At 39.9% G+C, this 11,633-nt stretch overlaps 1 protein-coding gene across 1 annotated transcript in view; it reads left to right on the top strand.

Annotated features, from left to right (window-relative positions):
* The first annotated feature begins 232 nt into the window (after positions 1-232).
* The window catches only part of si:ch73-211e3.1 (mastermind-like domain-containing protein 1), a 103,309-nt gene continuing 91,908 nt past the window's right edge, over positions 233-11,633 (top strand). The window contains exon 1 of the mRNA XM_067443235.1: positions 233-472. Within this exon, the coding sequence (XP_067299336.1) occupies positions 470-472 (3 nt within the window). The 5' untranslated portion in view covers positions 233-469. The remainder of the gene's footprint in view (positions 473-11,633) is intronic.

Here is an 11,633-nt window from a genome sequence, read left to right as displayed (position 1 = left end):
ATAGCCTAGAAATCTAGACGCACCCTAGTGGCAGCAAATCTAATCTGCTGCCCGCGAGTGTCGTCTAGCACCCATAGACAGCTAGCACCTCAATACCCTTCTGAGCTGTAAACGCCTAACCCTTGCCGGGCCAATCACATCGTGTATAGAGTCGGTGGGCGGGGCCATAATGACGACAGCCGAGTTGCGTTTGCATGCGTCTAGTAAACACAGAAACTGGCAAACGGCGGTCTTTCGAATCAGCTTTAACCGCGACTCTGGAAGACTTGGAGTTAAGCTTTTCTCTGAGAAAAGAACAAAGAACGGCACTGAAGTAATTCTTAAACAGGGAAGATGTTTTTGGAGTTTTGCCGACCGGCGAATGTTTAATCTGTCAACGAGCTCCGGTTGGTGGTAGCGCTATCCTATCGCGTGCAGAGGGAGTTTAAAAGACAACCGTTTATCCCACCGCTCGGATTGAGCCCTGTCAATGGTGAGTTTCCAGACCAAACATCTTGATGTGAGTCTGGCTTTTCAGGCTAATAACAAAATATATAAGGAAAAAAAGAATGCAGTTTTTTGGGAGAACAGAGTTTTGCTTTTTACATTAAAGGTGCTGTATGTAAGTTTTTCACTTTACTAAAGCATACAAATACCATAATATGCAGTAGCGTACCGTGGGGTTTCAGTCAGGGCCTTCACTAACGATCAACACGCCCCACGCCATAACAACACGCACACACACACACACACACACACACACACACACACACACACACACACACACACACACACACACACACACACACACACGATCAACAAGCCCCACGCCGTCGCCATAACAACACACACATACACCCCCCCACACGCACACGTTTGTTTTTGTGACATATGAGGACATTCCATAGGCGTAATGGTTTTTATACTGTACTAACCGTATTTTCTATCCCCCTACACTGCCCCTGCCCCTAAACCTACCCATCACAGGAAACATTATGCATTTTTACTTTCTAAAAAAAACCTCATCCTGTATGATTTATAAGCATTTTGAAAAGTGATATGGCCAATGTCCTCATATTTCACCCTCTCCTGTGTGTCATAATACACACACACACACACACAAAATACAATAATGCACTGTACGCAATACTACTACGAACTTTGCTTTCATAGTGTTCGTTGGGAAGGGGGCAAGCAAAAAGTACACGCGAGACAAAAAGGCAATTTGACTATTTATTGATGATACTGCACTCACGTGTCCCCGTTTAGGCAAACGGTGAAAATAATCAAAATCAGCTGGCACAAATACTCTTAAACAAACAAAAATACGGACCAACAGAACATCCAAAGAAACAGAAAAAACACTGCTTGTTAGCTAACATTACCGGCTTGACATCAGGATCGATCATTCGCACGCTGCCTGTCATCCGCGGCGGCCATAGTTTATTTCACACAGAATTCTCACAACCCGCGAAAAGTTCAGACGGCTGATGACATCAGCAGGGGGTAGCAAACCGACACATCGCTGGGCCTCTGGGCCGTTCTATCCACTACACATCAAATTTTGATTGGCTAATGACCCACGTCAGTCAAAGCTATGGTCCAATGGAAAATAGCAGCTTCAATGGAAGGCAAGCTATTCTACTAGTGCTGGTCCTCGGGGCTGTGATGCGTTTAGATGATGACATATGGAAAATACACCAAAAATAAATACATTCTTTCTGGAAATATAATCGTAACTATATATATATATATATATATATATATATATATATATATATATATATATATATATATATATATATATATATATATATATATATATATATAATGATTTTGACAGGGCCAGCAGAGAAGGCCCTGCTGGCCCTGACGGCCCACTGATAATATGTTTGCAAATATTTATGAAACATGCTAAATTCACCTCAGAAAACCAATGCTACAGTCAGTTATTATACTTGTCAGAATGTCTGTTTTTGTTTTGCTTTGTACATAACCGCTAGCTGCCAGTTTACTTAAAGGTGAACTATGTAGTAATTTTGCAGTAAAATATCCAAAAACCACTAGGCCGGTGTTATATATTTTGTTCAGTTGAGTACCTACAATATCCCAGAAGTTTCCAACTATTTGTAAATTGTGAGAAAATTGCTATTTTAACTAAGGACAGGGACGTTTCAGCATTGCATTTGAGGGAGTCGCCTGTCAATTGCGTCATATCTGCGTTACCCTCGGTTTCGGCTTTTATTTCGCAGGAGCGCTTTACTCTTAGCAGTGTGAACAAGTGAACGCACGGAGTAAAGTCATAACATCGTTTTGAACACACTTAAATGTATCTAATATGATAAACAGAGCTACATTACCTCAAAATCATAACCGGAAGAGCGGATCTGTGCAGGCGCCCGGCGAATGTGTCTCGTCCCGTCATAATAAAAGTCCCGGCATTCGCGAGGCGGGTATTTGTTTAACAATCGCTCCAGCAGCTGTGCTCAGGTCCATAACACTCGGTACTGCTCTGCTTTAGACTACAGTAACGTTAATAACCGCGTGTATGAACGTGATTTCTGCTCAAATCCTATTTTCCACCGGCTGTGATGAGAAGACCACATCTCCCAAGATGCTGCGCTCACACTTTGCGTCATAAAACTACGATTTGTTTTGAATAGGCGCCCTCCACTGGACGAAAGCTGCATAGTGCACCTTTAATAGAGGGTATGCATCGACGTCACTTTCCCGCCAGAACATGCCCTTTTAATGGCAAAAGAGCTGCTGCATGACGGGATTTAACAGCGTGTAAAACACCGTTATCAGTTTAAAGGCTGGACTTGATATAGTGTTCCTTACAACATACCAAAGAGCCAGATCACATGTAGCCAGGAAATGTTTTCCTGACATTTATATTAACCTGATTTCGTTATATAAATATATTTATCAATGTCAGTCATCACAATTTTGAGAGTGAATCCCGCATATATATGCCAATGGGCCTGTGTATTGAAGCATGTATATGTGGCAGTTTGTCAAGAATGGAAAAAATGGAAATCGCCTAGACAGCGTGCAAGAGTGCTTCCTTTATAATCACTGAACGTTCTTATTTACATAATGTCTACACTGAGTATTTGCGCACGTGCAGAACTCAGCACTGGACAAAACTTGAGCGGGAGTGGATTCTAACTTCCAACACCTGTGATTGGCCATTGCCTTCAAGAAATCGACAAAACCTGTGATTGGTTACATCGCTGACCGAAGCAAAAACAGCGGAAATATAATCATTTGACAAGCACAATCATATACGCACTGGATCATTTTGGGCAGCTTTTCCTTCTTAAAGCAATCAGTAGAAGAAGCAGCAGACGGCAGTGTTTGGAGTGAGAAAATGACATGCTATTATCAAGTCCGTCTCCCTTAGTCCTGATCGAGGGTGCACAGGGATGACCAAGGGGTCCATGACTAAGCTGTAAAAAAAAGATAGTTGAGATTTGAATGAGGATATAGTGGCAGTGTCACGCAGAGTAAGAGGGAGTGAATTCCAGAGTTTTGAAGCCACTGCACTGAATGATCTACCACCCAGAGTTAAAAGACGGAAACGAGGAACAGTAAGCAGTTTTAAGCCCGATGGCCGGAGAGAACGAGGAGGAGAATAATAGTGCAGAAGTTCAGATAAATAATGGGGAGCAAGTCCATGAAGATATTTAAAAGTTAATAGAATTTTATACTGAATGTGGACAGTAGATTATAGAGCAAAGGGGTAATGTGATCATTTTTCTTGACTTGATTGATGACTCTGGCAGCAGAATTTTGTACATATTGTAGTCTAGTGAGTGCAGCCCAATAAGAAGTGAAAAGGTTAGTCTTACTCTTAGTGTTTTTGCCACTCAGTGGGCGTAACCGCAGTCATTCCGGCCAACGCTGACATCATGTGCATACCTTTTATAGTATTTCGCCACCACGGATTGCCAGTTGGTGGAAAACACAGCATATTGCTGCCATGGAAGCCAGGAAAAAAAACTGGGTCAGACCCGACCTAAAAAGCCTCAGCATCCATCTAAAAATCTCTTTGAATAAGAGCGTATTAAAACACGGACAAATCAACTCATCAGCGTACAGTCTGTAAGTCTCTTCGGCTTTCATTGTCAATTGCACTCGCTCTGTTACGTGTCCTCAAGCTGGCAACCCTCGTGAGCATCAAATCTGAGGGCGGGGGGGTGTCCAATATTTTGAATTTGTACCTATTTCAACCGCTAGCTGTCAATTCAATCCTACACCTTACCTTTAAAAGAATTATCAATTCTGCTCCTGCAGGGCCACTGTCCTGCAGAGTTTAGCTCCATCCCAAAATCGCGTCCGAAACCTAGTAATTACTTAACATCCGCTAAAAAGTACATTCTGTATAGTATGAATGTGTGTAGTACGAATGTAATCTGGATGTACAAAATTTGCCATGTTGTCATTATCAAGTGACCAACCAGCGTCACATGCCTTCCACTCTTCGCTGCCATTCACAAATCCTCTCCCATGGCCTCATGGGATAGTAAAGTGTCCATCGTAACGATCGTATGCACACTTCAGAATCTCGTCGGAAGAATTAGGTCATCTGGGTACTTTTTGCCCACTCTTTTATGTGTACTGTGAATTCAGACATACTACTCTTGTCACATACTTTTTTACCTTCAATGTAGGAGAGAAGTATGCAAATGCAGCCCTGGAGAGCTGTCCTGTAAAGTTTAGCTCCAACTTGCCTCAACCTGCCTACCTGTAAGTTTCTACTATGCCTACTAAGACCTTGATTAGCAGAAAGTGTGTTTTAATAAAAGTTGGAGCAAAACTCTTCAGGACAGTGGCCCTCTAGGACCAAGTTTGGACACCCCTGTAGGCAAACTATAGAAACATCCAGGCAGGTGTGTTGAGGCAAGTGTGTGCTAAACTCCACAGGACAGTGGATCTCTATGAGCAGGCTTGGACTCCCCTGTTTGTAATTGTAAATAATTTGTCGTTATTCCAAATAAATAAATAAGAGGCTTCGGAAAAGAAAATTTGTTATTAATCAGAACGTAATTTATAAAAATGACATTTGATTCTGTTAAAGCAGCACTTGGCTACTTTTGTTCTCGGGGTCCCCCTACAGTTTGGAAAAAATAATGTCCTCAACTACTGTCGTAAGCTCTGTAATCCTACAACAGGGGATGCCATCGCGCGTGCATTTGTTGACATGACAACCCTGATAGCCCTGAACTAGTGATGCGTGGGTCGTCTCATAACCCGTGGACCCCGTATGTCTATTTAATGGTCGCGGGTGCGGGGCGGGTTGTAAAAATATATACAGTGGTGCGGGGCGGGCCAAATAACTTCATAAAAGCGGCCCGCGGGTTGGTGCAGCACTAACAGTTCCCCTGAACACTGCAAGAGGAGTTCAGAGTTCTTCTGGCGTCGCGTGTGAAATGTCTTCATCCCAGGTAACGTTACAGTCAGTGGCATGTTTCAGCATGTCATATGAATATAATTTCATGGGTTTTATTTTTTTCAAACGGCAAATAATCACGATGCTCACGTTTACAAGCCAGCGTCAATAAAGTAGTCTATTGGTTACTGTTTTACAGAATCTATATGATACTTCAGTTCAATGTTTGAGTGGTAGCTCACCATAAACAAGCAGGACAGCATCGGTCGGGCACGCCTCCTCCAGCTCACGCCGACGAGCAAACGCTGGACCAATGTTGATCCTCATTCTTCTACTTCCAATAATGTGTTGTGAGTGAATGATTCCTTATTCAGCGTCCCTCATTGTCAATACTGAATTTACTTTGCATCCAGTGTAGTCTGATTCCCAAATTAATGACTCTTATTATGAGCCGTTCTTTCTAGTGAATTGAAAATATATAGTGCAACCATTGTAGTCCAATTCCCGAATGAACTAATGAATCTGATGAGTTGGTTCTTTTCAGTGAATCAGAAAAAATAAGGGGGAAAATCAGTGAAACCAGTTTTTCTATCTAATGGGTCATTTTTTGTGGATCAAACGCAACCAGCGTACCTTACAAATATTAATGTTAAAAATCCCATTCCATTCTGGTATGCCTGGTCTAATCATTTGCTGACAAATAAATAATATCTGCCCTATATCTTTTTTTTCTTATTGAATATCATGTTGTACTCAGAAATGTCACATTACAGAAGTACATTGCATACCCTATACATTTCCATTCAGACTTATTACCTGATGTATATGTGTGTTTGCATGTACATGAGCAAAGTCCATAATGTGATTTTCTGACACACCCTAAACTGACTCACATAGGCTAATGAGTGCAAAAGCAAACAAGGTGAGGCAGATCAACAGATTTAGTTACATGTCTACCATAACTGTAAATGTACCCTTACCACCCCCACCCTCTCTCTCTCTCTCTCTCTTTCTCTCTCTCTCTCTCTCTCTCTCTCTCTCTCTCTCTCTCTCTCTCTCTCTCTCTCTCTCTCTCTCTCTCTCTCTCTCTCTCTCTCTCTCTCTCTCTCTCTCTCTCTCTCTCTCTCTCTCTCTCTCTCTCTCTCTCTCTCTCTCTCTCTCTCTCTCTCTCTCTCTCTCTCTCTCTCTCTAATTACTCAGTTGTTGGCAGTGAGTTTAGTAGTGTGGCAGTGCCAGCTCTGCCAGCAGGGCACAAAGGATTTACTGACCTATTGCTAACACTGGGAGCTTCCTCTAGTAAGCTCATAAAACACTGCACATACTTACGCTTCAGAATCACACCAAGCAACCCCAGTCCCCAACATATGGCACTTATTGCAGATGAAACTTTGTGCAGAAAAACATTATAAATGTACATTATAAAAACATTAGAAGTGCTGTTTTAGGGCTGAAATTTGATATTGTAGCACTATGTTTGCTTTCTGCTGACTGTGCTTGCTTGTGCTCATATTGTTCTCTTTTGTACGTCTTTTTGGATAAAAGCATTTGCTAAAAACCTAAAACTAAGTATATTCTCAAATATATGGCTCCAATTAAGTGCTATCTGAAGCCTAACAATTAAAATATGGTTAACAGCAATCATGTTTTATCTGCATGGAGGGTTCTATTTTTACAAAAAGATGCACTGTAAAAAGATTTTGGAGGCCAAGACTGTTGCATTTAATGTTGCATTTAATGTAATGTTGCATTTAAAATCTTGGTTTAACCAGTGTTGCCATAATGATTAGCATCTTCTCTTAGCCTCTGCTAAACACTCACATGACATTACAATATGCTTCATAAAATGCATGATTTTAGATTTGAAATGAAGGTCACACTTGCCAACACTTGTGGCTTCGCGTTAGTTGTGGTTATAAGTTGTTATACTAGAAGTCACATAATATTTGTATATATTTAAAAATATATTTTAAATGTTTAAATTTTTGAGCCTAAATATCTTCATATTTAAAACTAGAAACTTGGCTTTCTAGATATATGTTACTTATGTGTCTACTCATAAAGACTTGCGAGCACCAGCCCTTTTATTTGGGGTATGTCAAAATGCCTCACTTGCCAAAATTGGGGGTGACAGGCAAGGGGTTAAAAGACATTGAGTTTGCATAATTTAACTGAGACAACTGAACATCTTTAATGCAAAAGTCAAAATAAAATTTTAAGATTTGACCTCCAACAATCAAAATTGTTGTATGAATATCTTAACATGCAACAAAAGAAAGAACAGACCCTCTGCGTTTAAACAAACAAAAAGTTTATTTTAGCTTCATGCATTCTTTTTTTATCAGCACTTGAATGTGGGTAAGTTTAAAGTAAAAAAAAAAAAAAAAACACACATTTTGAGCAAGTAAACTCTCAAAGGGGTGATGACTTGAGAAATCAACTTCCCCTTAAGCTTTTGATATATAAAAGGTCATGGTAATATAAGAATATTCTCTAAGTTTAAGAACTGAAAACTTCCTTGTTAGTCAAAGAAAAGCTTTTATAGACACCAGGCCCAGCAAATGTTCCTGTGCTTCATACCTTAAATCACTGCGCGACAAAACACACCCTCTACAGCGTGTCTAATCCAGTAGCCCCACCCACCATTTAATGGAGGGCTCGTGCTAGCTGGTCAACAACAATAAACATTCCGAGGAAGATTAAGATATTGCGCTTTTCCTGATTGTGGAAGAACACAGTTGCTGCATAAGCTTCCTTCGGATCCCAATATTAGGAATGAGTGGTTGAACTTTATTATTAATGAAGTTCCAGCTCACGTAGGGAAGACATGTTCACTTCAGTTCACTGCGGGATCGTTTGTAAACAAATCTCCGGTTGATGCTGGATTTGGATCCGGCAGGAATGGTGCAACACACTTATGTGAGTAAAACTTGTTTTGATATGTGATAGTACTGCATTGTTATAGATCGTTTTGCTTATGCGTACGTGTCTAACAGAAACATACCTTTATCATGCTGGACTCAGCAAGTGCTCGCAAAGCCTGGCAAGCCGATGAATCTCATTATATTCCGTTCTTGTACACACGGTTTGCGCTTATATTGTCTGATCTTGCGGGCTATGTGTAATATAAAAACAGTCCAATCAAGTGCGGGTGGATGAAAAATAAATAAAACATTGTGTTTGTTTGATAAAGACGTTTATGAGCCCTGTGGTCGAGAAAATCATTCCAGTTGCCGCTTCTCCCTCACTCTCTTCTCTATCATGTGAACTGAGCTGACTGGTGAGTTGAAGCTCATTAAATATGCAAATCTTATCCAATCCTAGTGGGCATTTACTTCCAAGTCTCCAGTGCAGCACGCCCATCAAAACCCAGCGTTTTGGAGAGAGCCTCAAAGAAAATAGTTTTCTAGTGTAGAAAATAGCCTATTACTTATTAGTTATGATGTTTTTGAATGTAAAAACACATGAACATCATTAGTTGACCTCAGACAACAGTATAAAAAAATTAAAAAGCCAGTTCATGTCACCTTTAATTTGAATAAGTAAATACTTTATGGTTGCTGAAAACTGTGCATGAATGTAACGTGTGTAGTATGAATTTTGTCATTATTGTATGACCTAGCAGCATCAGTTGCATCGCTTCAATACCATTCATAAATCCTCTCCTGTGGCCTAATGGGATATTAAGTGTCCATGCACACTTAAGAATCTCGCCAGAAGTAGTAGGTCATCTTAGTACTTTTGCCTACTCTTTTATGTAGAGATTGTGGACTGTGAATTCGGACATACTTATTTTGTCACATACTGTTTTTAGCTTACTATATAGTAGGGAAGTATGCAATTCTGAATGCAGACAACATTTGGATCTGGGTTTTTCATAAGTTGGGCTTGGCCCCTTAGTTTCACACTTATGAAAAATGCTGGGTTTCAAACAACCCAAGTTGGGTTAAAAAATGGGCAAACCCAGAAATTGGAAAAAAAAAAACGATTTCTGGGTTTGTCCATTTTCAACCCAACTTGGGTTGTTTTTAACCCAGCATTTTTTAGAGTGCAGTGAAAGGAACTCTTAATGCTTCAGCATACCAAGACATCTTTGACAATTTCATGCTCCCAACTTTGTGGGAACAGTTTGGGGATGGCCCTTCCTGTTCCTACATGACTGTGCATGTCCTCTCTCGCAGGAGTCCTGACCTCAACCCGATAAAACAGCTTTGGGATGAATTAGAGTGGAGACTGTGAGCCAGGTTCCTTCTCGTTCAACATCGGTTGGGGGGGGGGGGGGGGGGTGGACTCCATATTAAACCATACGGATTTAGAATGGGATGTCATTAAAGTTCACGTGCATGTAAAGGCAGGCGACCCAAACTTTTAGGAAAAAAAATTGTGCTTAGAGTAGGCCTACCTTTAAAGCACTTTGAATCACCACATGAAACAATACAGAGGAGCCTGATAAAGAGCTGAATCCATGTGCTAGTCAACAGTTGTCTGTAACTCAGGAAAAGTCATCAGTCATTAAGTCAGGAAAAGAGATTAAGCAGGCTGTATTACAGGTGACTTGTCAAACAGAACAAAAAGCACAGGTGCAAACAACAGAAACCATGACAACACAAATAACATTATGCAGACCGGGACCTGAAGTTGTGAATCTGATACAATGCCCTTCCTCCACAGATATGATCGGGTCAGCGTGATTTATATATACAGTATATATTAATACTTTTATTCAGCAAGGATGCATTAACTTGATAACAAATAACAGTAGAGACTTGTTCCTGGACCATCAGAAAAAACTTCTACAATTTACAATGGCAAAACGCAGTAACAACACATTTTGAGCTCTTATTATGAGCTATTCTGCGACTGACATATTTGGTGCAACTTGTGCTCAGATTCAGAGAAAAGATGTTCTTATAATACTGATGTAGGCTTTTTTCTAGCTTTGTATGAAGGTAATGTCCTCCAGGAGGTTTGTTGATAACATACATTGGAATTTGTCCATCTAGTTTGGTCAGTGTAGGACAGATGTCTTTGTTGTCTTTTCCATTTGGAGCTCTTGGGTTTTGATAACGTTTAATGTTTTAGCAGAGGTAGAGAAATGATGCATCATTTATTTCCTTCAGATGGTGGTAAACATATTAAAAAAGCTGGGTGTGCTTTAGTGGATTACAGTTTTTTTTATTCGCTTTGGTACTATTTTCACAAGCAAGGTGTACATTTTTTAAACTCATAGTGCAACAGACCATCAAAAGTTCACTTTTGTCAAACATTTCAGCATATATTCAATTGTGTTAGTACAATACATAAAACCACAATGTATAATTTTCACTAAACAAAATAAGAGTTTCATCTACATAAATGTTTCATTCACAGCCACCTTTCTCTTACTATCAAACTTTTGATTTGCATCTCTTCTCATTCAGTTTAATACATTTGTCTATAATTTAATCCAACTGATTTTAATGGTTAATCAAATAATCATTTGGTACACATATAGATTTCTTTAGATATTGATTAGATGATAGCCACTATGTTCAAAATGTGTGTGTGTGTGTGTGTGTGTGTGTGTGTGTGTGTGTGTGTGTGTGTGTGTGTGTGTGTGTGTGTGTGGTGTGTGTGTGTGTGTGTGTGTGTGTGTGTGTGTGTGTGTGTGTGTGTGTTGTGTGTGTGTGTGTGAACATAGAGCAGAATAGAGTATAAGGGATGGATAGACAGATGGAATCAAATATAGCATTGTACATTACAGTATGTATGCCATGTAAACAGATTACCATGGTAGAGGCTGCCCCATTACTGTAACTCACCCTTATGAAGATCAGCTACAGTATAGATTCAGGCACAGTGAGAACATTTACTCTATTGGCAGCAAACTCTGTTCTATACCCCAGAACCTCATGGCTGGGTCCTAACTTTATCACACCTTTTGATAACACACTGAATAGAGACTATTACAAACATTATGGATTAATTTACATAAATTAGGCAATGTAAGCATATTTTCTTATATGGCATAGCCTGTGTTACTGTAATTAATTCAGCAACGAGGGTGATTTGAAACATGCATCTTGTTTGCTGTTGGATGACCTGATTGTTAAAAGTACTAAATTGAAAAGAAGATCATACAGTTGTGTTTGGTGATTAGAATACACATTACAATAATCTTGTGTTTGAAACAATGATAATGTGGACTGAAAATATGTGCAACTGACTGAAAGCATGAGATCAGGTTTTGACATAATGGATTAACTGTGTTACAAGTGTGATC

This window comes from Pseudorasbora parva, chromosome 1 (genome assembly GCF_024679245.1).
Source record: "Pseudorasbora parva isolate DD20220531a chromosome 1, ASM2467924v1, whole genome shotgun sequence".
Lineage (NCBI taxonomy): Eukaryota > Metazoa > Chordata > Actinopteri > Cypriniformes > Gobionidae > Pseudorasbora > Pseudorasbora parva.
The sequence above is the reverse complement of the archived record's forward strand: the minus strand, read 5'-3'. Positions and strand labels throughout refer to the sequence as shown.